Source organism: Ischnura elegans, chromosome 5 (assembly GCF_921293095.1).
Source record: "Ischnura elegans chromosome 5, ioIscEleg1.1, whole genome shotgun sequence".
NCBI classification, from domain to species: Eukaryota; Metazoa; Arthropoda; class Insecta; order Odonata; family Coenagrionidae; genus Ischnura; species Ischnura elegans.
The window spans coordinates 84,399,143-84,418,935 of NC_060250.1; the positions used below are offsets into that span (position 1 = coordinate 84,399,143).

A 19,793-nucleotide genomic window follows, 5' to 3' on the forward strand; every position below is an offset into this window, starting at 1 on the left:
TAGGGATCCACCTCCAGACATCATGTTGTAACCGAGGACGTCCGACTCAGTATTCTGCACGGAGAAGTTGCCACACTTCATTAAGACCTTCCTTTATCTCATGATGGGTTATTCTCCGTTTATTGCGCACCATCTCTACAATTCAAGCCGCCGTTGATTCTGGCAAACTCGTCCTCCACGACCGCTGCTCATCATGGACGTTTTCCCGTCCTTAAGAAAACTCCCGCCACGTTTTTGATGTCCATACACTTCTCACCATATACTTCCACCCACTGGTGACGAATTTCTATCCGAGAAAATATTTTCGCTTTCAAAAATCGAATGACTTACCTTAGTTCGCACCTGGCGGGCGAGCTAAGCGGGAACTTCATCCTTAACGACTGCCACACAGCGAATAAGTGGCCTTAGGTAACCAGAGTGGTTTTAAATTTTAGCATAGGAACAAAGAAATGCAGTACTGTAGTAAAATGTTGCCTAGCGACTCGCGTTCGGAAGTAACATAGTTGGAGACCTTACTTTTTAATACACCCTCGTAAAAAATCAATTACTTTACTCCCTATTTGAAGACATAGTATTATCTTCACTTAAATGCACTAAATTGGAATGCAAAAAAAAAAACAAATGAGAATCGAAAAGAATGGTCGCAAAACTTAAAGAGAGAGAAAATATGATAAGCTAAACGTAATTTGGTACGTGTGTTATTTTTTGTCCTCTTAAACTGATACGAACCGTGAAAGCATGTCAATATTATGACAACACCCATGCATGAAGTTAGAATTGAAAATATTTTTTCAACTGGCGTCTTTCCAGATAGATGTTTCAAATTTATAATGACCACATCAAAGAGTAAAGATGACGAAAAATAGTGACAAATACGTGTTCTTTCTCTTCTTGATTGTTTTGCGGATGGTTATTAAATACATTAAAAGAGTTAAAATTAAAAAGAAGAACTTTATGCTTTCACATTAATTAATGTGAGAGCACAAAGTACTTCGCGAAGTTACGCCTCAAACAATTAATTTTACATTAAAAGTTGTTAGTGAAACTAATTCTGTGTCAATATTTCCCACTCATAATATTGTATTCAACATTGCGGAATCGGTCTTGATTGGTGTTTTTATAGCTGTGAAGTTCTACCGGACTTCGTGATTTGATGTATAATTAGTTTATATAAATAAAATGTATGCGTCAAATAATTATTTAAATAAGTTTTTATTCTTATAAGTATGCTTTTTGTGCTAATGAAAGTCAACCGGGCGATGAGTAAAAAACTTATTCTAAAGCCCTAACAATAGTTTTATTAAGTAGTGGTACGTTAGCTTAAAAAATAAAAATCGATTATTAAAAGAAAATCAATAATATAATAGAGAACCAATAATTAAAATAGTAAATACAAATGGTCGAGGGAAAAAATCACCTTTTCATATCGACGAGGCGTTTTAAACATTTTTGGAAAGAATCAAATCTCTTTGTGTTTCCGAAAAATCGATTTCGATTGTTGTCGAAAATCGAATTTAAATCGTCAAAGATCTATAAAATCCAAATCAAGCCATGATATTCGAGTTTCCATCCAAATTAAAATTTTCAACTTCAATTTTAATAATTTCGTTTGACCTCAGAAGCGTCACTACCGGCCTATGATGACGTCATCCGATCCATGTGCATTGCTTTTATGTAATGCCGGTAATATTGGAAAGGCACGCCCTCGATCATTATGAAAGCATCCTAATCAGTTTATCTCACTTAAAAATTTTATTCAATCGAATGGTTCCAAGCGGTGATACCAAAACTTAAATGTGAGTGAGTTTTTAAACTTTTACACATGGGCGTACCCAGTAGGGGACATAGAGGCAGCTGCCCCCCTAGAAGCGAACATAAATTTAGTTAAAAACAAAAGTTATGAACAAATTTTCCTTTTGAAGAAAAATGTTATTAGTTTAAGACATGGAAATAAAATAAAAATCATTTTGGTTTTATTTACCTTTTCTGAGCAAAAAAGTTACAACTTGAACGACCACACCTAGTTTATCCCCCCCCCCCCTCGTTTTGATTCTGGGTACGACCATGCTTTATGGAAATAAGATGGCGCTGGGCGCAATAACAAATGACAACACGCTAGGCGCATGTAATGAAAGAATGAATATGTAATACATTATTTATTAACCTTTAACATAAAATTGTACATCACCAAACACAACAATGGAAGCAGTACCTGGGGTCAAATTACTTTTACAAAATACAATTAAACGATCTTCAGGCTTAAACTTCATACACCGCTTAGATTTTTTGGGATACTTTAAACTACTCAATTATGTGTTTTGAGTGTTTTTCGAATGAATAATGAGCATATTTTTGTACCAATTGTTTATTTTTTTTCAAAAAAGACCCGATTTTTTGTTATAGAATTGTCGATAATAAATCTGCCTCATTCAAAATACGATTGTTCCAGCAATCGTTGGAACTATCGTGCATTCACACAGCGATGGTTAAAACATGTGCTGCCCTCCAGTGCTGAAATCTAAAGTTAAAGAAAAATTGATGGTTTGCAAAACTGTTGAGGTATGCAGTGTCACGATATTACTGTGTTCAACGTGTATTTAACGAATAGTTTTTCTTCCGCCCATATTCTTTCTTGCTTGGACAAATCCATGAAAAAAATAGAGCGATGGGAGCTTCGCAAACTTTTCGTCCTTCTCTTGTCACTTCCTCTTCCGGTCTCGCAGCGCCTAACCATCGTAAAGTAGCAACGTTAGGACCTACGAGAACTATTGTCCGGACATGCATTCACACAGCTAGTTCTGTCAACTATCGTTAGGACGATCGCTGGGACAGTCGTAATCTGAACGGAACAATCCTTTAGTTTAAATTTCGATTTTTCATGAAAAGTCAATATTTTATTTCGATTCAATATCGATTGCTAAAAAATGATTTCAACCGACATTTTTCCATCACTAAACAAGAGTCGGAAAACCTCTGAAGATCACGCTCTTCACTTGTTTCAAGTATCTCGCTTACCCCTACCGAGTGTACAATCCTTCATTTCTTAATCCACCTTTCCCCCGCACACTGTCATCGTGCTTTCTCCCTCCCCTTCTCAGCACCCGGTCAATAATCCACACTTTCCCGCACACCGCGAACGCACTTCTGGACGGTTCGTGAAAAAAAAACAACTTCACGCTAAATTAACCCCAAAACTTTAGGTAAAGCCAACGGCAGGATTTAGCACTTTTATTTTCAACCCGGGGAGTGGCTACCGTATTTTTTTCTAAAAACGACATAAGGGGCAGGGTTTCCCGGTCGAAAGTCATAGTATTTGAGTGCAATAATTACCTTTCGTTGCATCAATCCGTATAAAAAATGAGGACAAGATGAGGGCTTTGTAAAATTCTTCATGCATACCTACCTTAACCAGCAAATAGCCACGTTAAATTGCACTTGAAACTTGTGTAAATTAGCGGCGCTTTTATGGCCGGCAAGTTTCGTGAAAGCAATGTCTCATCGGGTTCACATTAATTGCCAAAAAAAATCCATAGATTCAATTTCCATGGGAAAAATTGAAGTCCATATTCCCATAATTTGCCATCCATGTTTGACCACAGGGGACTGACACCTAGCATTGTTGAACCTCGGTAAAATTGCCATGGGAATAAAAGAACATGCATAGCGTAGTTTGAGCGAGTAGGTGAGCCATGAAAAATACCCATTGAAAGAGTTAAGAAGCAGATAAGATGGTTTGGATATGAATAAAGGGGCAATAGGCTTTTGAAAGCTTAAAGGAAGACAATATGATGTTCCATAAACAGGGAGAGGGAAGTAATAAAGTAGCCCATAGAAAGCTGGGAAGTTATGGGAAATCAAGTATTGTTTAAAAGACGCGACTCCCTGCAGTTAATATAATTTCTGCTTTTATGGAAGCCTAAGTTATCCGTAATGGTAACACTAAAAATAATATTTAATTCTCTTTTCATACTGGAGGGCAACTTTTCAATCGAGTACTTTCACCTTATCTTCATTTTGTCTTGCATTTTTCCCTAGTATCAATGCTTACATCTTCCATAACACAAAGATATTTTCAAAAACATTTAAAGGGAATTTAACAAACAGACAAAAAATCCTTCATTTCGTATTCAAGAATGGAGCTATAAGTATGTCATCAACACTTTTTAGGCCATTGCGGAAGCTTACCTTCACGTTTCCAAGCCATTAAACGCCTTATACTTTCCGCTTGAGGATGATAATTTCGTATGACACCTCTTTTCTTTCGCTGCCTTAACGGAATGCCCATGGAAGTCATAAGAATTTTCCTCTTTCCCTTCCGCTGTCCAATGCTTTTCTCGTCCAAGCATGCGTCACCTTTTCCGGGCCTCTCCCCATAACTTCGACTTCAGACTCCGCAACGTCTTTGCTCTACGACCGAGTTTTCCATTTTATGTCCCACCAATACCACTGTTTCCTGCGATGCCGGTATAAACGCCGACAATAAAACCAATCTTGATGCCTCGACCTTGAATTAAAGGGAAATAGTTCGCTGCATTCTTTTGATACCATTCTCCGTTTCCATGAATCTCTCTCTTATATGTAGTTTCAGCAGTTCTCCAGGAATTCTTCAGAGGATAATCTAACTTGCCAATGGAATTCCTCCTTCGCAGATTCTCCGTAGCATTTCAATCTTTGACGAATTTTCAATAAACGATCGAGTGAGAGAGGTAAGGGAATATTTTATAGCCACCTGGTGAATGTTATAATGGAAGCAATCAAAGTTTGGGAAAGAAAATTCAAGGACCTTAAGTTTAAGACAAGTATATTTTAGTCCATTTTAATTAAAAGATTATTAATCACATTTCAACTGGGCAATGTCTTTCTAAGGTCCGCATTTCATATTTACTTGAAGCACAATTTTATGAAAGGGTCGTCAATTCAGACTAGAAACCGTATGTAAATAAAAGAATTCGGTAGAAGTGGTGAGTGATAAAAAGGAAACATTGGATGAGTTAAGGGGGAGATGAGATGTTGGAATACAAATTGAAGGGCAATTGGCTGTTAAAACCTTTAAGACAGACAATATGACGTTCAAAGATACAGTTTTCGGAGAAACTGGGTGGCAATCTCTGATATTGAACACAATAAAAGCACTTGTCTATTTCTACACTTTTTCATTTCTACCGACCCAGTTTTCGGCACATAATGGGGCTTGAAAATGGCATTCTGTGCTTAAACCTAGGGCGGTAGAAAAAAAAAGTGTAGAAATAGACAAGTGCTTCGATATGATTCTCCATAAACTGGGAAAGGGAAGTATTAAAATAGTGGATAGACTACAGAAACCTGCGAATTTAAAAAAAATCAAGTATTGTACCGTGTGTACGAATACCCACGTAAATACTCTATCTCTGGTATCGTATTGTGTCATCATCTTCCCATCAATGTAACGTGTCTACCTGGTGAACTCACGCATTTGCTAGCGTAAAAAAATACTTTTGGAATACTTCAACTCCTTGTTGTGTTCTTCTTTTCTGTTTTAAAGAGAAAAAGTTAGAAACGATTAATAAAAATAGTAACTACGCCTATGGACTCATGAAATAAGAGAATGAATTCTTTCTACCTTTCAATTCCCTTCATTCCAAACCCTTTCCGATGCGTGCAAATAGGTTGGTTTTCTTTTATTATTTATCGTCTAAATCGAAAGATTATCACTCCGGGAGTACGTATTACAATCTTTTAGATTTTTAAATGACGATATCTATTTATATTAAAGTGAAAATTGTCAAGCGCGCGAATACAACGGCTAAGTATGAATGCTGGGAAAAGCCCGCGTGACGTCATTCTGGTTGCGGCTTCCACCGTGTGAGGCCAACTTGGCTATGAGCACCGCTACGATGCAGGCGGCTAGCAGGTAGCAGAGAACCCTGCTAGCAGGTAGCGCTTGGCTTAAATAAGGATTATTTATACCCTATCAAACGAAGGAAACTTTCCGGCCATAGACAATTTTAATAAGTGATTATTAAGAGATGTTTACCAGAGCTCTGTGCCACATGCATGCACTGGTAATCTCAGACGATGTAAAACCCCTGACTACTCGCGTAGAAACTAGGTCTCTTTGACGTCACGTGGAGTGGCATCGCATGGGCGCCAATCTGGCCTTCTTCAAATGAGGTTAAAATTGACCATCAACATTCGTCGAAACTGGGATTTCTAAAACCAAATAATTTTCATATTATGAATACATTAATGGTGGGTAATGAATCGCAATCATTGGCTTTTGTTTTCTTTGATGAAGGAAACTACCCTGTTGGCAACAAAATATCAGTGCAGGCAGACCCAAGCTCCCTCAGAAATGTGTAAGGAACTATAAAGTGGAATTAATACTTTTTTAAAGTTCCTTTCACCACCTCGCTCTCTGAGGATTTATACTCCTTTTAAGCTTTCCCTAATAAGAGAATGAATTGTCTCCACCTTATTCCCAAGCCCTTTCCCCCACCCCACCCCACTCCACTTTCCAACTTGGTCCACACAAACAACACGTGTTGGCGCTCGTGATTTCACAGATCGCCCCCGGAATGAGAGTCAACATTTGTTTCGGCAAAAAGGCTTTTTTCCTCCTCAGCAGATTGTACCCGAACACTTTTGGAGGGGAAGCACTCAGGCCCGACGGCGACAGGGCATCATTAGCAGCGTGAGACAAAGAGCTCGGATGCCTGCATCTTTCGTCGCCTTTTCCTCTCGCTGCTGAGTGAGTGGAAATCAACTACCGCATGCCGTTGGATGGAGCTGAAATCTTCCGTCTGCGGAATCGTGTTGTGACGCCCTGTCTCCCTCCATGGGAATTTTCTTCAAGTTAAATTAGATGATACGGATTTGTGTACAGTGAGACCTCTCATTTACGGAACACTAACGGTCCTCAAAAATGCGTGACCCAAAGAAAACATCATTTTCGCGCTTTATACTTTCCCGCAAGTATTATAGTTTAGGAATTTAAGCCAGCTGAATGAAATTCTTTTATAAAAAAAAATACTGTCAATTTGTTAGAGATCGGTCAGATAGCCCATGGCTATGACCTAACGATTTGATCGTTGGATTATTCTTCCTCATAGAATAATCCTCCAAGGTCGTTAGAACATTAATTGCTTATGCTTGGTTTCGCTGATGGTAGGACCTGCCCGCCTTTGTGACGGTGCAGGATTCCTCGTCCCCTTCCCTTCTTCCCCGTCCTACCCCTGGAGGCGTCGTCGGGCTCTCATCGCGGCGGCGCCTCCTTTCCTTGTTCCTTCCCGCCCTTCCCCTTCTGGTGGCAGAGGAGAAAAGCTGATCGCTTATAGTCCCTGCTCCAGGAGTGTATCCTGCGAACCCGACCCAAGGGTTTCTTTCCTATAGCCCATGGCTATGGTGTTCGTAAAAGAGTAAAATTTTGCCTAAAAAGTGTCCGTATCTGTAAGTGGGAAAGTATGTATACTAGAGGTTCAATCCTTACTCTAATGCATATCCAACTGCCGGGGAAGTTGATACTATCCATAAGACAGAGGTATCCACGAACTGAGGTTTCACTGTATTATCGTAAAAACACTGCATTTTTAACTCGTGGGAGCACCTTTGCTCGTGTAAAATTGGGTACGAGACTACGAGGCACAGCATATCTCTTTCTCTTTGTATTCTCGAGTGTATATTTAGGAGGATAGTAAAAAAAAACTACCTAATTGATAAACTTGATCTCCTTATTTTTACTATGTGGATGAAAAAATGTTTTCTCATGTAATCAGTGCGGATAGTTTCTTTCAGGTTTTTATGGAACAGTTTCATTGAAAATGGAACTAGCTTAAACACTTCATTTGCATCTATGCATTCAGTTTTGAAGTAAAACTCTTTTTTACACTCTTGATAAAGAATAATTCTTCTCCTACATCAGGTAATAATGCTTTGTCGCCTCCTCATTTAAAAATTAAAGAAACTGGTGATAATGGTTATATTCCTGGCGCCCATTCGAAAGAGATAGACTCTTATATTATGAATGACTAGGGAAAAAATATTAAGGTAAGAGAGACGAGATGAACTTTATGGTCACCAATTAATCTTTTGTTCTGTATATCTTCCTCGCACCAATATGTACTCATTCTTCAAATACGCGAATGTTACTTTGTGCCTCGAGAAATGAGTTTAATGAGTGCACTAGACTGATACTGCTATGATTCAAAGACTTTTAGTGGTATAGTTAGTGATGGCATCGTAAGTCAGTATAGAACACAAAAATTGTTATGGATCGATATGCCATTGATCTTAACTTTCGTATACTGTATGTGCTGAGTGTAAGTTTACTATCGTGCCGTTGTCGTGCAGGCATTCAAAAAATTCGATGAAATTTTTAGGAAGTTCGAAACTTTTCAAAACTTCCAAGCAGTTTTACCCCATCCACAAGATAATATAACTCTTGTGAACTGTGTGATATGAGTACCTCTATCATCAGCACTTTTTCATACAATAACAATATACCTCGCAAAAAGTATTGACATATTTTTCACCCAAGACATTTTATACCGTTAACACTTTTTTCGATGGGATAAATATTCCAAAAAAAGAAATAGACAGGTGTGATGATATGTGTTTTTATGTCATTTATAAATTTTTGAGATTTTAAAGCTCAAAAAATACTTTTTTAAATGACAAATATTAATCGATTAATCGCGCTCAAGACATTTTTTTTATTTCAGAATTTGTGCAAGTCATTTATATGTTAGGTTGAGGGTAGCATTTTTCCCTGATGGATCATAATAATATACGGCGGAGGCACAAAAGGAACCAAAACTTTGTATTGTCTTGTGCATTTATATAATGTAATATATTTTTTTTTAATTTTTACTGTATGGGGGAAAACGTGTTTTCTCATTCACTCAGTGCGGATGATTGCTTTCAGGTTTCCAAAGAAATGTTCCATTGAAAGTGGAAGTAGAATCTACATTTCATCTCCTTAAATAAGCATTCGGTTTTGAAGGAAAACGCTTTTTTACGCGCATTTTCTTAACTTGCTTCGCCTGTTTTTCTGTTTCATCGATGGATTTTTTAAATTGATTTTTAACCATTAACTTCTCAACGACGGATCGGTTTGAAATTTTGCACATACTCTTGCTTCTGATAACAGTACAATATTTAATAATTATACATTTGCAATTTTGTTCCGTTGTGTTCTAATTATTGAACTAGATGTCCGTATGGAAAAATATTTTTAAATTTTCAAAATAGAATGCCGAAGAGCATGAGAGGTAAGAAAGCCTTGGAACCCAATCTTATTATTTAAACCTAATCACCATTCGCGCCTTATTCTCCGAGTGTTGAAAAGCGTATTTTTTTTATTTTTAGCGCTTTTATAAATTATTTGGAAAAAGAGTGTTTTGGCAAATTTTTTTAGTTCACTTTCATTGTTTTTTATTAAGTTTTGAAGATAAAAAATGAACAAAAATAGTAACAATTCCCATGTACTTATTAAAGCATTAAATCGCTGTTTCATTTTGTATGTTTGGGGAGCATAAATTGTGTTTGGTACGTGATAACTGAAAAATAGGTCGTATCCAACGTAAGAATTGATTTTATTCCTAAGGTTATTACGATAAAAATATTTATGAATGTTGAGGAAGTAAAAATATTGTTTCATTTTGATTTTTTAACGTGCCACCACAGGTTGAAAAGCATAAATGCGTGAAGAAATTTTTAATTTTTTATTGAAAGTACATGGAACCACGCTATCTTTAGCCGACGAGTAATTTCTTGTTTTTTATGGGTGAGTATGATGAAGGGGAATTTAAACCTAGATTAAAACAATACGAGTGCTTTGCCGTTACTTGAGTGCTAATTAGAGTTGATTTCTTCTTCCTGCATTGTATCCTTCAAACTATGTCGAACTCGTCTCTGAATAAAGGGAGGAAATTTTTTTATGTCAGCTTCCATTTTGACCTCTGCGTAATGAATCAATATCCAAGAGTTGATTATAATGAGTTATTCTCTTCTTTGTACATCGAAACAAACACGTGAAGTGTGAAGTTTTTGTGAAGTAAAGAAGTGTTCCTATTCTCTTACTTACTTGGTGTAACTTTGTTTTAGATTGTTAATTTTAGTAAATATCATGGGAGTTGATGAAAATTTATTACAAAATCACTGTAAGATATATACAGAGAAATAAATTGATTACCGTGCTGCATCTGCAGCCCCAGGAATACAATTGGTACCGGCGTTGAGTGGATAATATTCTTATTTTATGGAGTGAATGTCTTTAGAAGAATTTTTACATTGAAATTTTAAACAAGAGTTAACATAGCACCTACTTGTTTTAGGCCTGTAGCTTCTTGTGTATTTGTGTAAATGTATATTTATTGTGTAAATCTAATATTTTTGCAATGGCAAGCCTCGTGGAGTAACTTGGTTGGTAATAACTTAGACATAAAAGGAGATACATTCGCATGGGCCACTTCAGTGAGGAATAGTATACTTACCGATTTACTGAAGAAAATAGGATACGCTGCGATAGCTGCGATTGCCATCTTACTATGAGACATGTTCTGTTAGGATAAATGATATACTCACCTGAACGCAGGAGACTTATTGACGGCAAGGAAATACAAAACCGTCTGGGGTAATATTATAGATGCAATAAATAATGTAACCCCGTAATAATAGGTTGGGGAAAAAGAAATCCATTATTTTTGCATTAACTTCAGGACATTATTTAACATGCTTTGGATTGTCCGATTTCGGTCAAATATGGACCGTTTTGTTTGATAATTTTTTGCTATTTTAATAATAGCTAAATTATGCCTCTCGCATAGAAGTCTTGGTATTTTTTGGCGAAAAACTATAGTACCCGTTTTTCTTTATCTTCTCTTGATACCAATTTCTTAACACTCAGGAAGTTTTGCAATGCGAGAAAAAGATTATATCCGCTTCGTGCTTGGCCTGGACTATACGGTGGATGCATTAAAACTTTCCAGCCAAGCTCTCAGATTTTCTGGGGAGTCACTACAGAAGTGTGTGACCTTGCGTTGTCCTGATGGATCACAACGCCTCTCCTGTTGTCCAGTTCTGGCCGTATCTGGTCAATCGCTAGCTTCAAAAAGTCCAGTTATGGACAGAAGAGATATGAATTTAACGTTTTACCTTGTTGAAACAGCTCATGATAAATGATTTCTTTCCAGTGCCACCAAATGCACAGCGGAACCTTCTTGGCCGTTAGTCCTGGTTTGACCGCCGATTGAGCAGGTTAACCGCACTTTGATCACGATCCTTTTTGCACACTATTGTCGTATGTAACCCACTTCTCATCCCCAGTCACCCTCCGTTTAAGAAATGGGTCGCTTTCATTCCGTTTGCCTAAGGCTTCGCAGATGGAAATTCCATCCATCATTTTTTTGTGTTAAATGGGATGGCACCCAAACATCGAGCTTCTTTTTCAATTCAAATTTGTGTAAATGGTGAAAAATTGTATTATAGTCGATCTATAGCTCCTGGGCGATGTTAGAACTACTAACATACTGGTTAACTTCGATTATTTCTGTGATTTTATCGACACTTGCGATGACGGGCCTGCCCGTGCGAGATGCATCTTTAATATCAAAAATTCCTGAATGGAATCGACAAAACCAAAACCGCTCGTAATTAACTGTTGGAGTTTGGGAACCATAACCACTATACAAGTTTCAGCCGCCTGGGTTGCATTTTCGCCTCTATCAAAGAAAAAATGTAAAATTCACCGAATTTTTTTGTTGTTGACCTCCATTTTTAACACCCTGTAACTAAAAATTGAATAGACCAAACAATAAATAGCAACATTATTAATTTAGTATAAAATGTCACCTTGACAACGAGCTTAAATTTGAAATCGTCTGATGTATACTTAACGAGATATCGATCACTACAGCCATCAACCTGCAAAATAATGGATTTCTTTTTCCCCAACCTAATATAATAGAGAAAGAAAGGTTTTGAGAACTCTCCCGGTGATCATGACGACTAAAATAACGACGGTAATGACATAGCTTCACATTTCGCCCAAAAAGTCACTTGCTCACAATTAATGCTTAGATGAATCATGAAGGTGGTAAATAAGAGTCTTTAACAGTGATTTTTCACTCACTCTAATCACTTTTCTGCAAGTCAAACCTCGAATACTTTGAGGTTATATTATATTATGTATGTCACATATTCTTCCTTTCGGGAGTAACTATTTGGGATGTTTTTTGAATTAGCTATTTGGAACTCAAAAAATTAAAACATGGTGAATATTACTATTTAAGACAGAGAAGAACGTGTATTTTACATGATCGCCAATATTTTTGTTAAAATACAATATTTCCTTGATATTGTGAAATAATTAACTAATTTAGGGCCAAATATGAACTGCCATTTACCTTAGTAAATCTTGTAAAGGACATTACTTCCAGACTATGGAGGACGAATGACTCGGAATAAAAATGCTCATTCCTGATCGCTCCAAATGCTTCACGTAAACGAAGTCCTGTCAATTCCACTCCTTAATACGTTCAATAAATTATTACTCTCCATTCAATTTTCTCCATTTCCGAAACTCGTAACGCACGTCACTTCCAGAAATGGATCGTATGGAAAATGATGGACTCTATCATACTCCTTTTGTTTCTTGGTTCTACGTAAGTCGCCAGACAAAGGGAGCGATAAAAGTTCAGCGCTAGGGATGCTTTAAGGGCTTTTTCTGTGACCTCATTTATATGACTGAAGAGTTATCATATCGTTGCCGTGAATTCTATGAGGATATAATATAGTACTACAATAGTAAAAGAGAGTAGCAGCGTATATACGTTTCTAAAACATGTGAGACCTTGGCTATCATCACGTAGATACGGGATATCACATAGAAGTATTTACAAACCGTATTCCTTTTTCTATTTTGATAAATTTAATTACATTTCCATTGTTTTTATTTGCTGTTTCATTACTTGTATATAACTACTTTATGTTATTTATGTATCAAAAGTTCTATTTATTTATCTAGCAGACTTTTTTGATTCAAATGTAAAAACTATTACTATTGTTCTGAAGGTGATCCCACCAGTAGGGAAAAGCCTCTTGAGTCAAAGCTCCAACCTGGTTTTGCACTATGATATTTTAAAATATTTAAGGAGCAATAAGGGACATAAATCTCTTCAACTAGTTCGTCGGCAACGGCTACAATCTTATTTCACTTGCCAGTAGTATTCAATAGTATTTTTCTCGACAAATAAATATTGAATTATTTGTGTTGTTAAACTTAAGGATATCAAAATTCTCATGTTATTCATTAAATTGTAACTCTTTCTTATTTCCTGTTTCATGCTTTTTTCAGGGTCAAACGACGTATGCTTGACCGAAGAATGTGTCAAAACAGGTGAGTTTTAATCCTGCATAGTTTAATTAATCTGTAGTTACAAAATTATTTGTTTATGTTTCAATTGTTTGTTTATATTTTATAAATAATTGCCCTACTTTTTTATAAAACTCATTCAAATATCATGTACATTTGTAGTTTTCTTTGTAAAAAATTTTCTAGATTTAGATAGGGTATTGAATTCGGATTTTGTATATTTTACGGATACTTGAAATTTAAGAGGCTAGCTTTGTACAAAAGAATATTATTTATTTCTCCCAAATTAACCGTACACTTAAACTATCAAAGGGAGTGTGAAATGAATCAATTATTAGATTTTGTTAGGGTACTAAGAGGTATTCCTCCAAATCAACCAAGGCATTCTAACAATATCTCTCTTTTTTTATGAAAATTTTCTGGACATTATTTCCTTCCGTCAGAATAAATTTATTTAAGTATATTCCTATTATGAGTACTTTGAAGTTTCAATTAAAATATGCCAGCGTGTTTTACAAGACGTTCAACAAATTTCCTGGTTATTTTGAAATGTAAATTGTGAGTAAATGAATTTTTGTTACGTTTAGCGCTCTGTGAAGCCATTTCATTTTCCTCTATGAGACACCAAGGTCTTTTCAGTAAATAAAACCACTAAAATATATAAAACCTCGATTATTTATAGGTAAATAATATTGGTAATATTGATGATATATATTTTTAGGCGCATAAAGACTGACCAATACTGGTCAGTTTTTAAATGTTAAATTTATTAAAATTCACGCGTCTAGCGTCACGTTTTACGGTCTTTCTTTTTCTACCCAATGCTCGGAGGCTAAGGACATAATGCAATCATGTAGTGTCGAAGGGTGTATCATAAATTCATTGTGTTTCTAATTTTTTTTTACTTAGTAATGTGAATCTCCACTCTTTGAGTTTTGGAGTCATGAATTGTCACAAACAGTCAGATTGTGCTGACAGGTATATTCATTTCATTATTATAAGAAAGGTGATATAATCACGTTCTGTAAGAAATAGCTAATTTTACTATTAATCCCATCACCTATTCTTATCAATTTTATGATGATCATTTTAATTTCGCGAAAAGATTGAAAAGAATTTGAGTTACTATTTTTGTAACTACAGTTAATCATTTTCGTGATACTCCGAAGACATTAGCATTGCTCCATTGTTTCCACCAGTAACTTGTGAAAGAAATATTATTCTATTTATAACCAGATTGAGCAGTCAAATCGCATTATAAGTTGATACTAGATAAAAATATGTAAAATACTAGGTTTATTTGTCACTAAATCACCTGAATCATATTATAATCGATTTCTTGTGAACAAAATATTTTTTTGTGCTCAGAATGCCAATAATTGCTTTAATTTAAGTCAGATTTGTTATAATTAACAAAATACCTTACATTTAGGGTATTATTGTTTCGGATTAATTTTTAATGTACCGAATAATAGTTTCATGAAGTTCGAGTTATAGGGTAATTCGTTTATTGATTAATCAGATTGCTCAATTCTCACCCATTAGTTATAATTAACAAAATACCTTACATTTAGGGTATTATTGTTTCGGATTAATTTTTAATGTACCGAATAATAGTTTCATGAAGTTCGAGTTATAGGGTAATTCGTTTATTGATTAATCAGATTGCTCAATTCTCACCCATTAGCTTCGGGAGGCTTGTCTAGCCGAAAATTATCGCTGTTTCACGTTTTAGTGATCGGTAAGGGTATAATTGCTACCGTATCTGCCATTATGAGCGGTAGTATTGAGTCGTCATGTTCTGGACTTAACCTGTTTGACGCGATATCTCCGATTATAACTCGGCGTCCGATGAAGCTGGCGTGGAGAGCACCAGATTAAAGCTGCAGCTTCCGTCATTAATTCAATAGACGACGTGATTGGCACCCGATCGAATTTTCTCTTTTTGCAATCGCACCGATCGATCGGGAAGAGTTTTAAAAATGGGAAACGAAATTGGAGCCACTTTGCTCAGCTTTCAGAATACTCGCTTATGCCGAAGAATCTTTCATTTAATGTAGCTAAGAAAAAAACCATTTCCATGCTTAAAGAAATAAATTGCATTAATTTCCCTTTAAGGTTGCTCTGCAGACCTATGTTTCAAAAACTGTGTTAGTAACCAGGTTGTGCTGCATCAATGGCGTGCTTCGTAACAACGCATAATTCTGTTTCAAGTAAATGAGAACAAAATAATAGCTTAATAATATCGACCACTGTTTCGATTTATCCTGGAATTTTCAAAGTGCCTAGAGATTTTCCTCTAATACATATGCCTACATATTTTATGTTTAAAAGTTGGAGAATAATTTGAATTTTTATTTAACCTTCATGAATATTGACGATTCGTATTTTATAAGCTTCTACCCATTTTGCTTTAACTAGCTTCAACATTGTAAACTTTTACTACTTTCAGGGGTAACCAAAGTGCAATATTAAATGCACTTTGGATCCCAAGAGCTTATTATCGATTTATTGAAGTCGAGAATACGTTTTTATTTTCTGGAATTTTAAAATATATTTTTCCAGTTTTATATTTCTGCAACCTTTTATTTTCAGTACAGCTGCAAGATAAAAAATAGTTGATAGATTCAATCATTTCTCACATTCAAATTATTTTCATTTAGCATGATTATTTTCACAATTGTGTGTTTTACTATATTGGTAGTAATATATTTATATTTTCACTTTATTAATACCTAACGAATGATCACGATTCTGTACTATTGCATGCATGTTTTTTGAGACATTTCTTCCGCCTACATCGCACATTTATTATACTTAACATCCAAAGGTATAGCCTCTGTTTGAAAACCCATTATTTGACCTTTAAATTGATAAAATTATTTTAGTTAAAAATAACGAAGTCATTTTAATAGAAAGTTGAGAATCCTTTGATATCAGAGACCTATCGCAACGAATTTTTTTATTTCTTCAGTGATCTATGTTTTTACTGCACAATAATCCATTTTTAAGATTTCTAAATTTATTGCTTTGCTGTAGAAACTGAGGATATAAAGTTTAAAACTGTGGAAAATACTAATTTTTGTAATAACTTTTCGTTATGGATGTGAAAATAATTTTTATTGTTCATTAATTATCAATAAATTATTAATAAATTGAATGGAAAAAAATTTGTCATAGCATTCTACAAATTTTTAGCCTTCAACTATTGATTTTATTGTCTTTTGGAAATCGGATTTGAATAACGAATAGTTACAACCTTTGTTACATTTCGCCTACTTTCTTTTCAAAACATTATTGAGAATATAATTCAGTAGGGAAATTCATTAAATCGATCGAAATTATTTCGTTGATTTTTAATTTTTGGGATTGCATATTGGAGTAGGATAGCATCGACATAATAAAAATCAATTATTTTTTTGTAATTTCCTCGAAATGGAATTCTACTTTGTTACGCCACACGACATAGATGCTGACACAAACTGGATAGACATATGTAACAATTTTTATGATAAATTTATTATTTGCTTTTCTCTCTCTCTCTCTTTACCTGTCTGTTTGTTTTTTGTCTAACATGTGTCGCTGTTCTCCATTATTCTGACCCCCCTTACCTTCCCACGTATCCTCCCCCAATATCCTCCCGTAAACAGCGGCCTCCCTCCTCTCCGCCATGGACTTCTCGGCGAACCCGTGTCACGACTTCTTCCAGTTCGCGTGCGGCACGTGGAACAAGAAGCACGTCATACCCGAAGACAGGAGCAGCATCAGCACTTTCGAAGTCCTCGCCGACCAGCTCCAAGTTATACTCAAAGGTGAGTAGCTCGTTTCAAGTGCATGCAATTCATGGCTCGCACTGAGAGATAAAGAAATAGTTGTGGATAACAGCCTGTTAATCCATATCGAAATTATCGATGCGTTTATTTTTGTCATGAAATCTCCAAAATCCATTAACTACATGTTAAACTATTGGCGAAATATAGAAGAGTCATTTTATTCTTGAGATATAAGATAGTGTTTTGCCATGACTGTAGCGAGGAATATTTTACTTTTTCACTTCATTCCATTATATTGCTTTGAAAGGCATAAAATATTAAAAATATAGGTTCATGATAAAATAAAAGTATGTAATAAAATTGATTTCTTGATTTCGAATGCCTCGTAAGGAAAGAAGATTAATGACAGTAAATTCTGCGTAATAATTGTAACATTTCCCGTATCAACATTTGAAATTTTTAGCCATTACTCGATTGCATTCACTCACTGCATTTTAAGCTAATTACTAGAGATATATCACACCATTGTCAGGTTATGAGCTAATAATAAAAAAATATGAAAATCTCACATGGCTCGAAAATACATTGCTTTTTTAATGATTCACGCCAGCAAAGCGTCGCCTCAAATTCCGAAAAGTCTGAATCTTTTAGAGCTGTAGCCATTTCAAAATTCCTATAAGAAACCTAGACTTAAACTTTTTGGAACGTATTTAGTGTGGATAATATCACAGTAAAAGTGTGGAGAAATGTTTGAAAGATGATTGTACATGGAAAAATGGTTTAATCGCATTCACAGAGGGAAAGCTCATTTGCAGACGCAACTCTCTCCAGCTGCGATTCGCCCAGCAAACTCAGTCAGGCCGAAATTGTTATCCTCGCGAGTGCTTGGAAATTTCAACTAATTTTGAATCCAAGCTATCCTGATAATGCGCTTCATCCAGGGTCTGTTTTATGCGCAGGGAAATCCAATTGAAACTGAAGGTCTTAAAACATGAAGGAAATAATCATCAGAAATTTTTATGATTTTTAAAACTGATCCAGTTTTTTGATAAAATAAAAAAGCATATAATTGAAAATTGGAGCTGATTTGTCAGATTTCCAGGAGTAGTAGAATTAGCGGGCGCTATATGCCTGACTACCTCGCACCCTGTCTATGAAGTGATTATGATATGTATATGGTGAATACAAAACGTTTGACCATGAGCTTCATTCTTTTCTCTATCAGTTTCTTAGAAAAAATGTCGAAAAGTCTTGATATGGAGGATAATTTTTTGTGTGATTCCCAAATATCGTGATAGGTTGCCCCGCTCGTGCAGTTCTGCTTTGAACATACCGTCAAAATGAGGAAAATATTATGGAAAAAGTGAAACGGAGAAGGATGATCGTTAAGCGGGAATGAGGGAGGAAGAGGCTGGGGTGAATGGAATATAATGTAATAGCCATAATGAATACTTAATAAAGAAGTGTAATTTAATGAGGAGAGGGTGTAATTTAAAGTGTAATGAGAAGTTTAATTTAAAGAGGAAAGGGTCGGCTGAGTTGGCTAGTATATTTTCGCGGTAAACCTGTCTTCATCGGTTGATTACCTTTGCCTAGAATGCCTTTCAGATGGTGCATCAATCGTACCATTTAATATTCCTGTCGGTACGAAAAACCTTCAGGAGATATTCTATAACCTATAGATACTATACCAAAAAACCTTTCCATTCAATAACATGTTAAGAGGCGAGAAAAATCCGAGGGACATGCTTTAATTTCCATCTCTCGCCTGAAACTAAATTATCCGAGCACTTTTGTTCGCAAAAAATGCTCGCGTTACCATAACTCAGAAACTAAGTAGCGACCCCATGTTTATAGGATAAAAATGCTTGAAATTGTCTTCGCCATCACCTCCTGAATTATTGTGAACCACGTGAAACAGCCTCTATACTAGCCCCCATACTTACGCGCATGTGAACGCGATTTAAAAAATAATCATCTCCATTTTTCCCTCTGGTTCCCCTTTTATTTTCAATCGGGGTACTCCTCTCCCACCCCTGCCTACTCTTAAACCTCGACCCCTAAGGTCAACCCCTGGTCTGACTCCTTTTGCCCTCGTTTTCAAGTGTTTCGGATCCTTTTATTTTTCCACCCCTACCACTTGAGAACCCTTGGCTCGAAATTGCGTTTCGCACTCGAAGTGAATTGGTGGCTCATGGGAATGAAAAAAAGAAACTAAGAAAAAGACAGAACGATTCCAGAATAATGATGGGGAAGGATGCTAAATTTTTCCACTGGGAATTTAGTTGAAGGCAGCGAATATAAGTATTTCCTCAGGCCAATTTTTCGAAAATTTTATGCAAAAATATGCGTTCATTAATTTTTCAGGATTCGTCAGAGTATTTTTTTCTCATTTTGTGATATAAAATTAGAATATTTTTAATATTAATGAATGTGTTCATTTCTGAAATATTAATAGAAACAAACTCTCCTATGATATTTGTATTTCTGTGTGTCCTGTACAAATTTTACTTAACAGTAGTGCCAATTGTTTCTTATACAATTTCAATACGCTTTCTTCCATTTGAAATTAACTCTTTCTTAACGGTACCTCAAGAAGAGTGTTTAAAGTATACTTGCTGCTGTATCTATTGTATGATGCTACCTATTCCTATAATTTATTTCCTCAACAT

At 35.7% G+C, this 19,793-nt stretch overlaps 1 protein-coding gene across 1 annotated transcript in view; it reads left to right on the forward strand.

Moving 5' to 3' along the window:
• The window catches only part of LOC124159147 (neprilysin-1), a 154,896-nt gene that overhangs the window by 100,881 nt on the left and 34,222 nt on the right, over positions 1 to 19,793 (forward strand). Inside the window, exons 2-3 of the mRNA XM_046534738.1 lie at positions 13,331 to 13,372; positions 16,999 to 17,160. Coding sequence (XP_046390694.1) covers positions 13,331 to 13,372; positions 16,999 to 17,160 — 204 coding nt within the window. The remainder of the gene's footprint in view (positions 1 to 13,330; positions 13,373 to 16,998; positions 17,161 to 19,793) is intronic.